General features: G+C 36.1%; 1 protein-coding gene across 1 annotated transcript; it reads left to right on the top strand.

Moving 5' to 3' along the window:
- Positions 1-8807: 8807 nt before the first annotated feature.
- Positions 8808-9881, top strand: LOC122103811 (olfactory receptor 2T1). Its single transcript, XM_042674474.1, has one exon. The coding sequence runs from the start codon at positions 8925-8927 to the stop codon at positions 9879-9881; it is 957 nt and encodes a 318-aa protein (XP_042530408.1). The 5' UTR covers positions 8808-8924.
- The last annotated feature ends 7683 nt before the right edge of the window (positions 9882-17564 follow it).

The following is a 17564-nucleotide window of genomic DNA, read 5'->3' as shown; positions in this document are numbered from 1 at the left end:
AATTGGCTGGATACCATCCACAGGATTAACAATGGAAATGTATGGATTCATTCAAAAAGTCTGTTTTGACAAGAGAGCTTTAGGGTGCATCTGTCTGGTACAAGGATGCCTACCGAAGTGTCTTCCCCATGTTCAGCTATTCAGGCACTCAAAGATGGTAGAGGTTTCTGGCTACTAATCAAGATGGCAGCAAATCTTGGCTTCATCCATGATACTGGTTCTGTAGGTATGAAGAATTAATGTCGTTGGGTCATGGAGGTTTCCACCCAGTTTTTTTTTTTAAATCAATGTGTACCAGGGTCAGAATGCTATGTGAATAAGGTCAAAGTGAGGTGCAAAGTTATAAGGATGAAGCTGAAGACAGTATGGGTATCCCAGGAAGTTGGAGATGCTAGAAACATTAAATGTCTGCCAAGGAAATCCACAGAAAACCATCGGGGGTTGTCAGGAGAGAGGTTATCTGGGCTGCAAATGAAAAGGCTATAGGTGTGGATGAAGCCCTTTAGAATTCATCACAGCTTCCTGATGTTGAACATTGCTGCAAGATTTAATACTTGTCCTGATGGGTTTTGGTATTGCTTTGGTCCCACTCTCCTTTTCTTACATCTGTTCTTTCCTTTCATGATGTGAATGTTTTCTCTATTCTATGGTATGTTAGAAGTCTATAACTTGATGTTTAAATTTTATAGATACTGCTAAGCATTGGTGCCTCATTCCTATAATCCTAGCCACTCAGGGGGATGAGATTTGAAGAACACAGTTCTAAGCCAGCCCAGACAGGAAAGTCCCTGAGACTCTTACCTCTAACTACCAAAAGGCTGGAAGTGGAGCTAAGGCTCAAGTGCTAGCCTTAAGCAAAACAATCAAGGAAAACATCCATGTCCAGTGTTCAAGTCCCAGTATTGGCACCAAAAACAATTTACAAATGCTCACAACTAAAATTTTTCTAGCAGAATGGACAGTCTGTTCTTCATACTTCTAAGAATTGTTCTAATAATGTGAGTATTTTTAGATGCCTTGATTGCATTGTGATTAGATATACAAAAGCCTTTGGAGGGACCAAACCAAGAATAATACTATTTAATTATGGCTTTTGGGGTAGCAAGGAAAGCTGGACACTATGGCTTATGCCTATCATCCTAGCTACACAAGAGTCTGTGATCTGAAGATGGCAGTTCAAAGCTAGCTGGGGCAGCAGTCTCAAAGATTCTTACCTCCAATTAACCACCAAAAAACCAGAAGGGCAGCTGTGGCTCAAGTAATACAACACTGGCCTTGAGCAGCAAAGCTCAGGGACAGCACTCAGGTCCTAAGTTCAAGTCCCAGTATTGGCACACTTACATGAGTGTGCACATGTATGCACGTGCGTGCAAACACACACACAGTTCAAAAGACTTCAAATATTTTGAAATTTGTTTAGTTATTCTAATGAGAGACATATTTATGAAGGAAGAATTCCATGGTGCATACTCAAACTTAAATATAAAAATTATTCTTCCTCACATGACTTGTGGTTACTACAAATTAAAACAATACGCAAATTGAAAAGAGTACAAAATGAAATGCCAATTTTTCCATGGGGAAGAATATTCCCTGAATATTAAGTTACATTTGAACTAAGAGATCATATCAGGGACTTAGTATGTACTTTGAAATGAATACAAATTACCAGATTTGTGTAAACACAAAGACACATATACCGGGCCTATATAGACATTGCCACAAGTGTATATATACATATATACACACAAAACCTGTGTATTCTTCTCATGTGCAATCTTGTGAGGATAATTACTTATATGATGTTTTTGGTGATATTACTGATGTATGAAAAGGGATATTTTTGTGCCTTTTCATATTTTCCAGTACATATGTATTACTTTAATATACAGACAGAATAATTCCATTGTTTTAAGAAGGAGACTGAGTTTATTTGTCAAAAGATGACAAAAACATAATAAACTGGAAGAATTGACAGAAATTTTCCATATTGTTACTTAGTCATTACACTGTAGTTCAACCCTACATTTATTATAATTCAGTAAGAAGGACAATAACCAAAGTAGAACAAAATAGCTTGTCATGTTTTTTATATGTAGACAATTAACAAAAAAAAGTTGTGTGTCATTACTTGGACTTAAACTCATGGCCTCTGCACTTTTTGTTTTAGCTATTTTATTTTATCTTCTCTTTCAGTGGTTGCATATAAAGGAGTTGCTGTAGATGAACACAGTGCATCTTTGTCAGTGTTTCCCCTTTCGTCATTTTCCCTCATCCTTCACGTCCCCACCCTCAGAACAGAATTTCTTAAACTACCAATAGAACACAAAAACATAACAGAAGCAAGGCATTTTTTACCTTAAAAAGTAACTTTTCATTTCTGTCAATACATATCTCTATGAGACAGAGCTGCTTGAGATTTCTGAGGGAATGCTCAGGAATGCAGATTGGAACGCCTCCTCAAACACACTTTCCTTAAAGCCCACTTAGCATTTTTATTGTAAAGATACTGCACAGAGGCGTTACAGTTACATGAGTAAGGTAATTAATACATTTCCTATCAAGATTTGCTACCCCTGCCTTTGTTTTTCCACGTGGCCTTTTGATTCACTTTCTTTGGTCTCCACTTCCATCAGCATACTTCTCATTAGCGGTTACAAGTCTGATCTCCTGAGATAGGAGGTAAGGGGCTGGTTCTATCCCAGCACTCTCCCTGACCTTGAAAAACTATTTAAACTCTTGCTTCTACTCATTGTGGGCCCTCCCTCTCTCTCATCAGGGATCCAAACCTAGAAAAGCCAGACACATTTCTGCATTCTTTAATGGTGTGAGATTCCCTTCCTGATTTGTGTGTTGTGAACAACTGTCTTTGATCGCTGAACAGTAACCCATAAAGACTGGAAGAAAGCAATATTATTCATTTATAGAAGGCCAGAGAATTTGTAATTTTCTCTGTAATGCACACACTTTGGAGGATTTCTGATGTGCATTTAAGTTTGCAGTGCAAAGGGGTAGCTTTCAAAGAACTGAAGTGTGATTCTTTGTGTGGATTCCATCATAAATTCCTAAGGCTACCTCTAATCTGTAATTCAGTAATGTCAAATTCATAAATTCAAATGAAAGACTGGTGCATGCTAGTTCTTCGCAAGTAACGCAGTGACAATACCACAATACATGCAAAAACCATATCTTGTTTTTGTTTCAGATCTTCATAGATGTGAATGGCTGTGTGCATTTTCCTGTCCTTGTGAACTGGAAGAGAAATCAATCTCCCTGTACATCATTACATAATGCCTCGTAGTTTGCTGGTAAGTTTTGTTTTCACTGAATGGTATGCAGCTTTCTCCAATTTTGCAATATGCCCTCAGTTCTAAATGGATAGCTGCAGATGATTCAGCTCTAAGAACATGACAAATAACTCTTCTTTAGTTGGGAATGAAGTTTATAGTAAAATTGGGCATGTGGATTTTTTTAAATATCAGTGACATATGTTGTGTTCCATAATGTCTACTAAGGGATGTATGTAGCTTGATCTTTAAACAGCTAGCATTAAGATTACCTGAAAAGCTATGTGAGGGAATGTAGGGAAAAATGATTATTTGGAAGCTTTTTGACCTTTTAATCATTAGATTAAAAATTTGAGGTTTTGGTTAAAACGTGCAAAATTCTAGATTGAAGTTAAGGCAATATAACAAACATCTAGTAGCTTCTCTTCTAAACTAAGAACACTTCATGTTTAAACTATTCACCCTTCCCTTTAATGAAAGACTAAGTGTGGTGAAAATGTTTAGTATCTTCACAGATGGCAGATCAAAAACTGCTATGCTCCATGATCCTTCCTGATACTATTACTTCAAAAATAATTTGTGTGATAAAGTAACTGATTTTAAAACAGCAGACTAACTGGCACTAGTAGTTCATGTCTTTAATTCTAGCTACTCAAGAGTCTGAGATCTGAGGATTCAGAGTCAAGGGCAGCCCAGGCAGGAAAAGCCTGTGAGGCTTGAATCTCCAATTAATTACTCAAAAGCTGGAAGTGGAGCTATGACACTAGCCTTGTGAAAAAAGAAAAGAAAAGAAAAGAATAAAAGTTCAAGGAAAGTGTCCAGGCCCTGAGTCCAAGCTACAGGACCAGGACAAAACAAACAAACAAAACCCAGAATGTCCCCACAGCATACCATAAGTGGTCTGATTGAATTTACATTCTATGTTTGATCCAAACAAGACTTGCAGAATTGGATCCAAGGAAACTGAGGTATGATTATTTGTAGCTTCTGGGCTGCATGTCTCAGATGCAAATTCAAAGCAGGATTCATACATTCATTGCCATGAATCTCCCACTCCAGGTAATTAGTACATTCAGAAACAGCCTTGTTAAATTATATTGAGTGAATATTGCAAATATCAAGTGGAAAGGTGGCATTGAATAGAGGGAGCAAAAAGAATCTTTTTCTCAAATATGTTTGTGTCGTATGTCATTTAAATTCTAGTGAATTGGATCAGTCCAACATTTGTAAGATACAGACTGTATGCAATTTTCCATCTTAGTTTCTAAAATACTGGTTATGAAGCAGGCTTCCTGATGCTTTTTGCATGTTGCATTGTCATTTTGCTTGTTCTCACTGTGAGTAGGTTCTCATACTCACGTGGATCATTAGAAGTGATGCAAGAAAGAGTTCATAGTTCCTCTGACTTCAAGTTGAAGGGCTTTCTTTTAGGATAAAAGGTGTAAAAATTTGTAAATGCATTCATCGGACCCTCCCTACCAGCGATTCACAGGCAGTTTTTCATGTGTACAACACTAAGACATGGAATAAACTTCCATAGGAAACAGCAGATTTCTCTAGATGTGGGGATTACTCTGGTTTCTGTTGTCTTAAGGTTCTAAGGGGTAATGTGGTTTTAAGTCACTCCAAAATTTTATAAATACATCAGCATTTCACTATGCTTCTTTCAATTTGAGTTTAATCATTTTACTTTAGGGATTTAGGTAGACAAAAACTATCTAGACATACATTTAAATTTCGGTTCCAAAATTCTACAACTTTGTATTGTGTTAGCTTGAAAACCTCTCAGGTAAATATCACTGAAATTCTAATGTGTAAATAATGAATCAATAATAAGATGTCTCTGAAATAGAAATAGAAAGGTCATATCTTCCATACTCTCTGTACTAGAAAAAATAATACCTAATTTTCTGCAATTGACATACTAATTTTTAAAATTATATTTTTATTATCTTTAAGTAGTTGCACAAAGGAGTTAGCTTTCAACAAATAAGTTTATGAATATATTGTCTCTTGATTGATGTAAACCTTTTCATCATACTCCTTCTTTCCTAACAATCCAACCTCTCCTTTCTATTTTCTTAATTTCCTAAGGTATACATGGAATATGATGCCTGTGTTCTCATCCCTCTCTCTCTCCATTTGTCTACCTCTCCTGTCAACCTTCACCCAACACCTTTCAAGTACCAATTCCCTAATGTTCATTTTATTGCACTGTGGTTTGCTTCTTCTGAAAAATTACACTTTGAATTCTCCCCTGCAAACATGTACTTCAATTAATACATTCTCAGATACTTGCATATCACCCATATATGTTTACTTATACCTTTATAAGTTAGTTCTAACTTGAGCCACAATACAAGCCCTTTGTACCTGTAGAATTGACTTCACTTAACATACTGCCTTTGAAGTATGTGTCTGCAAGTAAGGGACTGAAACAAATATTTTGGCAAATAATTCATAGATGAATTTGACACAGAGGAAAAAACAGAAGACTTTGTAGTTATAGCTACATTATGGAGGGTTAATATAAAGGGAGAAAAATGGGTGGGAGATGTAAGGCCCTGTGTTTGTGCTTTATAATTACATGAAAAAAATAAAATAAAATGGGGAAGGAAATTGCATGGGTAAAATTGTAATCTGTGCTAACACAGTTTCCTGAATATAGGATGTTACATTAAAAACAGTGTTTACTCTTTCATTTGGCAGATACTCAACCAGTGGTCACATTGAAATCATATACAATTCACATAAAACTGACAATCTAATCTATTAGTGCTTGGTTTGAGGATGGTCTTAGAGACCATTACAGACCTGAACAAGAATTTCATCTTAACTCCAATATACAGCAAAGTGGGAGAAATTTGCAAGTACGTACATTTAAACAAACATGCATTTCTTACAGAGAAAGAGATATTTGCAAATGTCAGGATGCTGTGTGTGTATGTGGATGTGTTATTATGAAGCCAAATGTAATTTAAGTCTGGAAAATAATTTTACCCAATAAAGTACTTTATATTTTTCATTTTATTCTCAGAATTTGCAGGTTGTGAACATCCATGCCCCTCTAAAACACGTAGATTTTCTTCAGGGTTAATTACAATGAACAAAATTTTCAGAGAATTTCTATGAAATAAAATTTCCTTCGAGTGGAGTGATATTTGAAGAAAGTGATACAGAACCTAACTACTGAATCTGTTTTGCTGGACTGTCCTTCATTAATACAGCTGAAGATTGAGAGGTATTTGCAATTCAAATTCATAGATTTTAGTTGACTATGTAGATTGCTTAAAAGAGAGCTGGGGGATACTCATATTTTATTAATGATTTTGTCAAAAAGAATATATTTGTAAGACGTTTCCATTACTTTGCATAGCGTAAAGTGTTTTCACTTATGACTATCAATTTGTTTCTTCATTATCTTTACGTAGTTGTACAAAGGAGTTTCAACTCAGCATGTCGATTATGAGTAAGATGCATCTTGATCAATGTCACCCCCTCATCATTGTCCCCCAATTATCTCCACCCCAGCCAACCTCTTACTCCTTATAACATCTTTGAATGTTTTATTAACCCAGCATAATCTAAAGAGATGACACCAAGATTTTGAGAAAGAGGCTCTTGTGTCAAATAATGTCATGACCGGAGAAAGAACTTAGTTCATGTAATTGAAAATATTATTTTACTGTATACTTACTTTATCACTTTAAATGCACATTTTTGAGTGAGATCTAGGGTCATTTTATATATTTTCTGATTATATTCTTGTGTGCAACATGATACAATCTGTGCTTAACAGAAACTGAAATATATGTTCTCTTCATTACCTTACTCTACAGTGAGTGGACAGGTAATAAATTCAATCAAGTGTTTTGTTTAGAATCACAATTCACAATGAGGGAGGCTTTGATGAGTTAGACCTTTTATATACAAAGAGGAAAACAAGGCAAATGAACTGCAGACTTGGTCTGTAATTCTGGGTCTGCAAGAATAGCTAGCTAGAAAAGATAGGACTGCAAAAGTTTTAAATATATACTTAAGACTAAGCATGGACAAACTGCAGAGAAAAGTACTTACCTGTGCAAAATATTTTTATTTTTGGAACTGAAAAATGACTGACATTAAACTCATAATGTGGGAAGTGTGAAGGAGCAGGATATGATTAATATTGATGCTGTTTCATAAACCAGACAGCATTTTCCCTTCACATACACATTTAAATGGATCCCAAGCAAAAACTTAAAAGGCAAAGGCTAATAAAGCAGATTGTAAAGTGAAATTTATGGAACCTGGCACCAAAAATTCTGGAATTAGAAGTATAAAATAAAATGAAATATGGTAAACATTGCTTTCATCCTTTAAAAAACAATTCTCATTATAACAACTTATCTTTTCTCTTATTCGTGAATTAATACATGTAGCAAAAAAATTAACAGAATAAAATGTGTGGCACATTTTACATCATGGATATGGTAAATATTGTATTGTTTTGGCCATGAGTAAGAACACAGAATGAACTGAGACTCCTTGGCCCAAACTTTCAGTAATAGGTTATGAATTACTCAGCCAAGGGAGAGGCTTTAGAGTTACTTAATTCTTAGTTACACTATGTACATCAAAGGGTGAATAGATACAGAAGATAAGCTACAAACAAGGTATCAACTATAATTCAATGTGTTTTCTAGTGCTAGTTCCTCTAAATTCTAGTTGATAATTATATTTATACTAATTCCTATCATCCTAAAATTAAAACTTCTTTCTTAAAAAGAAATCAAATAAGCATGGACAGTGATTCTTCTTATATCAGACAATCTTTTTAGGTCTCAATTTACAAGATTTGTTTATATTGCCAAGTTCATTTTATCCAACATATTCTGCCTAACCCTAATTGTACTGTCATAATGTGTATAATGACCTACAGTGTAATGGAAGTTTACTCACATTTCTTAATAGATAATCACAGCTAGGAACAGAGATGTTTGGAAGATGGTGATCATAATGACCATAGAAAGATGTAAAGAATTTTACCAATTTATGGCCGGGCACCAGTGGCTTATGCCTGTAATCCTAGCTACTCAGGAGGCTGAGATCTGAGGATCGTGGTTCAAAGCCAGCCCAGGCAGGAAAGACCGTGAGACTCCTATCTCCAATAAACCACTAGAAAACTGCAAGTGGCGCTGTGGCTCAAGAGCTAGAGTGCTCACCTTTTGCTGAAGAGTGCAAGGACAGCGCCCAGGCCCAGAGTTCAAGCCCCATGACCAACAAAAACAAAAAAGAAAGAATTTTACAAATTTAAATAATCTACTGTGGTACACACACAGAGATATATTGTATAATATATGCACTAAGTGTATAATTATGAGCATATTGTAGTTTGGAAGCATTTGCTAATTATATGGTCATATTTAATGAATTATCATAAGTAATGATAAACTTTATTTAAAATGTGCGTAGATTAACATTATTGTATAGAATAGTTTTATAAATGTGTCATTTTCAAAACCTAAGAAAACTATTTTTTATCTTTTAGCAGTCCGATGTTTAAGAGTCAATACACATATTGTTAGGTAAATTCCCTCAGAATATCATCATTTTGTTTGGAGGATTCTGAGTTGTGTCAGCACCATCATAAGATCAATGGAAAGGCAAAACATCTCCTCCACAGACTTCACTTTCATGGGGCTGTTCAACAGGGAAGAAACCTCAAGCCTTCTCTTTGTCATAATCTCTGTCATCTTCTTCACTGCCCTGGTGGCCAATGGGATCATGATTTTCCTGATCAACACAGATCCACGCCTACACACCCCCATGTACTTCCTCCTCAGCCATCTGTCCTTTATCGACATGATATATATCTCCACCATTGTACCAAAGATGCTGATCGACTATCTCCTGGGTCAAAGGACCATTTCCTTTGTGGGATGCACAGCCCAACATTTCCTCTACCTTACCCTGGTAGGAGCTGAATTCTTCTTGCTGGGTCTCATGGCCTATGACCGCTATGTGGCCATCTGCAACCCACTGAGATACCCTGTCCTCATGAGTCGCAGAATCTGCTGGATGATAATAGCAGGGTCCTGGTTTGGAGGCTCTTTGGATGGCTTTCTTCTTACCCCCATCACTATGAGCTTTCCTTTCTGTGGTTCTCGAGAGATTAACCATTTTTTCTGTGAAGCCCCGGCTGTGCTGAAGTTGGCTTGTGCAGACACAGCCCTTTATGAGACAGTGATGTATGTGTGCTGTGTTCTCATGCTACTAATTCCTTTCTCGGTGGTGATTGCTTCCTATGCCCGGATCCTGACCACTGTCTACAACATGAGCTCTGTAGAGGGGAGGAAGAAAGCATTTGCCACTTGTTCATCTCACATGACTGTGGTGACCTTGTTCTATGGGGCCGCCATGTACACCTACATGGTGCCACACACTTACCACGCACCAACGCAGGATAAAGTCTTCTCTGTGTTTTACACCATCCTCACACCCATGCTGAACCCTCTCATCTACAGCCTGAGAAACAAGGATGTGACTGGAGCACTCAGGAGAACACTGGGAAGGTTCAAGAATTCCCACCGAGTATCAGAAGGGGCCTTTTAAAAGATGACTTTTTCTCATGCGGATGGGAAGTGGGAACTTTTACATCTCATGGCAATATTCTAACTAGAATATAGATTCAACTAGGAAAAAGAATTCAACTGGACTGGAAGGATAGTCCAGCCAGGGAGCATCAGATGCCAATGTGGTGAAATTGGAATTAGACCAAAAGCTTCAAACGTGGGCAGGTGCTAGATAAGGAGGGTCTTTCTTGAGTGCAGTTTGTGATATTTGTGATATACAAGTGGGAACTTTAAGTTGTAAGAAAATGTCACTGATGGATTATAAGCAAAGAGAAACTGATCACAGAAATCATGTTGTAGAGAATATTTTTCTCTTTATAGTGAACGCATAGTGAGGGAAACATGAAAACAGGGAGAACTCAAAAGCAGTTTTAGTGGTTTTTCATATGTTCTGAAGGAAGGAGACTTCTAGCACGCATTAGAGTTCTAGGAGTAAATGAGAAGGTGATCAACTGGGATGCATTTTGGAGATCTGGATAACATAAAATGAAAAATACAGTATTTGGGGTGCGAGGTATACACAGTAGAATCAAGAAGATACTCTGGTTTGAACTTGAGCAATCAAGTTGACTTTGGGCTTATTTGTTGAAACAAAGCAGAGCAATTTTTAGAAATACAATTACTAAATTTGTTTGTTTACTTATTACTTATTTATTGGTTGAACAAAGATTCAACTTGGAGCTTTATTCTTGCTAAGTGTGCACTCTACCATGTGACCCACAACTCCAGACCATTTTGTGTTCTAGCTATGCTTTTGGTAGGGTTTCACAACTTTTCCCAGTGGTAGCCTTGAATCACAATGGCTTGCTAGTAGCTAGGTTTACAGATCCTATGCATCACCATGGAGGATAGGACACTGTTAAGACAGGACTATTAACTTTTTGCCTGAGCTTGCCTTGTACTGTGTTCCTGATCTCTGTTTTCCATGTGACTGGAATTATAGGCATGAGCCACCAAGTCCAGCCATGAATTTATTTATGCTAGTAAAAAAATGTCATTTTTTTATTCTGTCAAACTATGCAAAAGAAAGCAAGAGCACAATACGATTGTTGTGAGTTAAGAAAGTACATTGGGGATATGTCTGGGCATGTTCCATTTCAGGAAGATGCAAAATTTAGAAAGGATTACTCACTATAGATAAATCTTGTGGACAGAACATTCTGTAAATCTGTACCTGAGAGAGTCTAGGAATAGGTCTCCTTTCCGTTTAGTGGTACATAACAGGTTTTTAAACTAGGGTCTCACACTTGCTAGGCAAGCTCTGTGTTTCTTTTTTGCATTGGTTATTTTCAAGATAAGGTCTTGTTTGTCTGAACATGCACAAGGACTATGATTCTCCTGCTTTCCTTTTCCCATAATAGCTGTCATGACAGGCACATACCAGTGAAACAGGAGTTTCACACATTTTTGCCTGTAAGGCTATCTTCAAATTTTAGACTCTAAAGTAACCAGAATTACAGGTATGTGCCTCTGTCTCTAGCCTAGGAATAGTTAGTTTCATGGATTTAAAAGCTGTGTGTACTATGGCTCTGTAGTAGAGTTTGAAATTTGGTATTGATATTCCTCCAGGACTGTTCTTTCTCTTAAGGATCGTTTTTGCTATTTGGGGTCTTTTATTGTTCCATGTGAATTTTTGAATTGCCTCTTCTATTGCCTTGAAGAATGAGGTTGGAATATAAATAGGTATTGCATTGAATTTGTACATAGCTATGGGAAGTATTGCCATTTTCACGATGTTGATCCTTCCAATCCAGGAACATGGGAGGTTTTGCCATTTTCTAAGTTTGGTTTTGATTTCCTTTTTCAGATAGGTCCTATGGTTTCCCTTATCTGCAAGCAAATAAGGGAAGAGACAAGCAGAAATGGTCAGATAAGATGGTGTTAGGTGAAATGAACCCCAAGATGAGGAGACAGGTGGTTTTTTCTTTCTTGCTATTGTTTCTAACGTATTTACAACATGATTTCTTTGTTGCTTTGTATGTCCCGCCCCCACAGTATAACCCCTGTTTTCACTGTATTTGATGTTGGTATAATTTGGGGAGGGGAAAGGAAAAAACAAATTGTTTAAATAGGGATACAGGTCACTGTATTTGATGTTGGTATAAATTGTGGAGGGCAAGGGAAACAACAAATTGTTTAAATAGGGATACAGGCGGACCCGTTTCAACAATGAAATGTACAAGATGCTATATTGAAAAACGAACTTTACAACTTTGGCAGAAAAAAAAGCACAAGTGATCCACAAAAAAAACCCCACAACAACTTTGGCGGGGCTTAGGGGGTAGGTTGAAGGAGGGGAGTCATGGAGATGGGAGGGCAGGGATTGTAAGGGGAAAAGAAAGGAGGAGGCAACAATGCTTGATAAGAAACGTACTCATTACCTTGTTCATGTAATTGTAACCCTTTTGTATCGTATTTACACAATAAAAAACATTAAAAATAAATAAAAATTCAACCAATCTCAAAAAAAAAGAGAAAAAGAAAAAAAAAGTAAAACAAGATGTGTGTGTATGTGCACACGTGTGCGAACTGAACCCAGAATCTAATTAAAACCAGGAAAGCATTCTATCTGAGCTACATCCAGGCTCCTTTAAAATACCTTTGAAATGATATTGGTAGAGTCATTGTAGATAGATTTTATAAATCTTTTGTTTTGATTGTACATTTAGAGATTTGGGAAATAATATTTCGATAATGATTAAAACTGTTGAGCATTTTTCATTATTTAACATATCATCTATTTATTTTTTATTGTCAAAGTGATGTACAGAGGGGTTACAGTTACATAAATAAGGTAATAAGTATATTTCTTGTCCAACTTGTTATCCCATCCCTCATTTTTCTACTTTCCTTCCCCACCCCCAAGTTGTACAGATCATTATGATTAAACACTGTTGAGCATTTCCAAAAAGCTCTTTGTACCTCATGTCTTATGATCTGGACCTCCTGTTTATCTTATATACAATATATGGCTTATGCATAGGACTAAGAGTTTTCATTTGTAAATATTAAGCTTGAAACACCATTGAATATCAAAGTAGAAATGTCAAAGGGCTGAACATTTTTCTCTAATTATCATTTGGATATTAGGTATGCATTGGGGGCGCACTGGGGTGCTTGATCTAGGAACAGAGAGAAAGAAATCATATAGGGCTGATTGCCCAGACAGAAAAGGGAGTGGTGGAGAATAGGCCTTTGAGTATTGGACCACAGAAAATAGGGTGAAAATAAAAGGAAGGAAAAGATGAAGAAGAATGGCCACATAGTATGATATGATAGAAACCTAGAAAAGAGTCTTCCAAAAATAGGAGAAGTCCAAGCATGTGAAACCCTACTTTGAGTAATGTGGAACAGAATATAGATCTCCTGGGTGGATATTTGTGTCTTTTGTTCCCTCTGTCAGTCACAGGGCTTGAACTCAGGGCGTGGGTACTGTCCCTGAGTTTTTCTGCTCGAGACTAACTCTACCACTTTGTGCCACATCTCCACTTCAGGTTTTGTGGCTGTCAATTGGAGGTAAAAGGTTCATGGACTTTCCTTCTCTGGCTGGCTTCAACCACAGTCTTTAGATCTCAGCAATGGAGTGAATTCATATGAGGGACCTAGAATAGAAGTTAGCAGTATGATTTTTCTGAGAGAGTGTAGTCACAGGTTATGCAACCAAACATGGTTGGAATTATTGATAAAATTGCTGTCTCAAACAGATAAATGATAGTCCAATTAGTTCACAGTTGTTCAAAATTTCTTCTTGAGCTCAGACAGCTTTTTAAAATGTTTAATTCGTCAGAATTTCTTTCCTTTCCACAAGAGAGATGTTTCTACCCACATAATCATGAGTTATAATCTTTCTCTTGAAGAAAGCTTCACAAAATATCTAAGTATCAAAAACAGTTCCAGTCTCTCTCCTTCACTGGCTCAGCATAAGTATGAAGTGCAAAAACAGCAACAAAAGCAACAACAACAACACAGACAACAACGACAAACAAACAAACAAAAACACAAGGAGCTAGCAGCAGAGAAAAAGGAGTGCAAAGCTGAGCCCAGATCCTATTAAGGATGTTAGAAAAGTTCATACCTCTTGAAATAACTAAAAATTTTATTTTCTTATTGTGTTGTTTTGTATATTTAAGTGTTTAGCAATGCTGACAGCTTTAAAATTTAGTACATGTTATAATAAATGCATGCTAGTTACATGCAAATTAATACCTAACTATTGCTCAATGTATCTTTATATTAACATGTAGCATTAGCAATATAATACTGCCTAGGGAAGGTCCGATTTTTCTTTAATCCTGGAGGTGAAACATGCATAAAGACTTGAAATATAGAAAAGGAAAGAGACTTCCAAAGCAATGCCAACAACAGAGCAAAGGTAATTTAATTTGAGTAACAATGACTTATAAGAGAAAATGGTTAAAATTCTTTATAAATTGAAAGGTTTTTTTCTCAATTAAAATTGTTAAGTAAAGAAATTTGTCATATTTATTTGTGAACCATTTAATTGTAGTTTAGAGACAAAGATCCTCTTGGGATGACTATGCTGATGTCAGATTTTCTTCCAAATGAGAGCACTAGGAAGCAAGTACTGGGATTACCCTGGCACATGCTCTCTGATATAAACCACTAGCCTTTGTTTTCAGCACCCTACAACATGTAGGCCCAGCTGCATGTCTTTGTTAGGCACTTAATGACTAAGGCTGGTATATCTCTGGATCATTCATATATTCGATATTTTTTTAGCTTAAAGTCTCAGGAAGGGAACTTCTGCTAACAGGATGTAACTCTAAGTTTAAGTGCTATGTTTCATGTTTTGTGTTAATAGCCACTCTCTATCTGTACTTCATCTTCTCTCCTTTCCTTTCTGTCTTGTGGAAGAAGATAGAAAGTCCTCAGGTTAGGAAGTCTGATTTTTTGTTCTTCTTCCCTACATTTGCTACATAAAATGAAATGCTGAACAGCTACATTTCCTGCTTCAGTTATGTAAGAGTTTTCCCTGAACAGTAACAATCAGTTCTTTAGGTGTGGAGGGACAACTGTGGAAGGTAGGTAACTCTGAGGACTTTATATCCACAAATGGTATAGTGTTTTCAACAGGAAACTGCATTTGGTGGAAAGTTTGTTCAAACAAAAGACATATTTGGTAATTGTGTGTAGGTTTGTTTAAAACTAAAACTTTGTTTCATTACTCAAGTATGTAATTCTAAAGTGATTTCAAGGAGAGGAATTTATTTGTTTACATTATTCTACTGCCTTTTATGGAATTCTTAAACGTATTAGAAATTATCCTTGTCCTGTTTAAAGAAAAGACAGACTTTTTAACTTGATACTTAGCAATTCCTGGAGGTAGCTAAGCTGAGACTGTGTCTCACAAGACATAGGTGAGCTCATAAATGGTGAAGAAAACAGGTATCTGATCTCACACCCTAAGCTTTGAAGCACTGCACACCAAACATGGAATATAAGTAGGAATTGAGGAAAGTAATAACTGAGAAAGTTTTCTTGTGGCATAATTAAGAGGTGATCATGATGTTGGTCGCTTTTAAGAAGAAGGGAGTCTATTAGAATTTCTTTAACATTTTAATGATTTTCCAAGTGGTTTTATTTTAGAAGTTGCATTCTCTTGCACAAGTAAAAGTGACACTACAGGTAACCTATGCACAATGCCAAGTTATACTCAGGATTAAATGGCTTTTAGTAAGTGTCACTGTTTATCACTGCTTTTGGGGACAGTTCCTGTTCATGTCAGACAGCCCTGTTGTACTTTGAAACATCTTTGGATCACAAAGATTGTGTTGGTTCTTGACACAGAAAAGTGCTGGACAAGAAAACAACAACGTCTGAAACAGTAAAAAAAAAAGAAAAGAAAAAAAGAAAACCAACTCTCTATATTGGATCTGCTTTATTGGAGAGTAACAATATGGAAATCACCAGGTGAGATTCAAACAGTTATGTCTTGCTATTACAATTCTGATTAAAATAGACCTAGCACTCACCTATTTTACCAGGTGTGTTCAAGAAGTGTGGGAAAAAACGAATTTCACAGTGATGATATATTTCACATTAACTGACGAATGCTGAACCTCAGTGAGTTGGTTGCTGTATTCAATATTCACATGTGATTTATTGTTTCTGTGAAAGACTACAAATTAAGGCTCAGTGGTAGATCTAAAGGAACATAGTATATACTTGGCCTTACAAAGAAACTAATGTTTTCTCAATTTTCAGCAAAGACATAAGTAAATTCTACATATGCTAAGCTATTATCTATTTTAAAACTATCAAAACTAAAATAAAGTAGAATTGCATACTAAACACCTGTCTCTATAAGGAATAACTTTCCCAAGAAAATTGTTTGTACAAAATGACTGCTTTAATTGCATAAGTAATGGAAAAAATTGGACCTAAAAATAAAATGAAGTTACAATGATAAGTAATACTTTGGATAAACTAATTAACATAATATCACACAAAATAGCCTTATTTTATAACTACTCTATGCTTATTTTTATGCCATTTCTAATGCAAAAAGGGCACATGCCATGAGCAAATTTCAATATAATCAGCAGAAGAGAATACACCAAAAAGTATGCTTGTTCTATTGTGGTTAAAATTGTACTGACTAAATGTATACGCTATTGCTAAATGCTGCTGTAAACACAACTCAAAACCATTGCTGCTTAGAAGCACTTAGAAGCACAGTTTTTTGATGGGATTCTGAAGCCCAATAACATATCTCCCATAGACTATCCATAGAATTAAACACATAATACTGCACATTATAAACCCACTTAGAAGCAACATGCATGGAAATCAATTGAGAAGCAACTTTGTAACTGCTTGTTATGCTACTCTACTGTAGCAATATTCTGGATATATACTATATATTTACTGAGAATGGTATATTAAATGCTATTGAGTTTAAATAAAATTGAAGCTATATTAAATTTTAAAAACTATGTAGAAGGTTTAGCTCAGTGGTGGAGTATTAATACATTCAAGTTCTTGGGTTGATCCCTAGCATGGTCAAATAGAAAATAAATATAATGCATAGACATAATAATAACATTTATATAAAGACCTCATTTTCATTATTTTCTTATTTTCCTTACATTCTGTAATGTTGCTACATATTTTTGTTCTATTAGTCTGGTTTAAAGTAAAATATCCACATTTGGAGAGCCTCGATATTATGGATCCTTGCAAATCTCTTTTTCCCTATGTGAAGAGTTTCTGGTGATCTCTGGGGTCTCATTAGTAAGTTTTAGTGCTAGCAAAATTTAGTCAGGTCTAGGGATACTCTTGTCCTCATAGAGAAGTATTTATGTCTGAGTGTGTGTGTGTGTGTGTGTGTGTGTGTGTGTGTGTGTGTGTGTGTGTATGCTTGCCCATTTGTATCTCTTGACCTTGAGTTTTTCCTGTGGACCAATAGCAGTCCCTGCACTCAGCGTCCAACAGCAATCCACTATGCCCTGAACTTAGAGTGCCGTAATGAACATAGCCCTCCAATGAGGGACAGGACTGAGTGGACATTTTTCTCTTTCTGCAACATGTGAACCACATCTGAACATGTGATTTTAATCTCCCAGTGGGGAAAAGGGACAGAAATAGAATGAGGAAGTATATAGAAAGACAAAAAGTTGGAAATTTTGAAGAACAAAAAGCT

The sequence above is a fragment of the Dipodomys spectabilis genome, unplaced genomic scaffold (assembly GCF_019054845.1).
Source record: "Dipodomys spectabilis isolate Male_0828 unplaced genomic scaffold, ASM1905484v1 ptg000019l, whole genome shotgun sequence".
Lineage (NCBI taxonomy): Eukaryota > Metazoa > Chordata > Mammalia > Rodentia > Heteromyidae > Dipodomys > Dipodomys spectabilis.
This window is presented reverse-complemented; position numbering and strand designations above follow the sequence as displayed.

Coding starts and splice junctions, on each gene's coding strand:
- LOC122103811 (XM_042674474.1), top strand. CDS start 8,925: ATGGAAAGGCAAAACATCTCCTCCACAGACTTCACTTTCATGGGGCTG.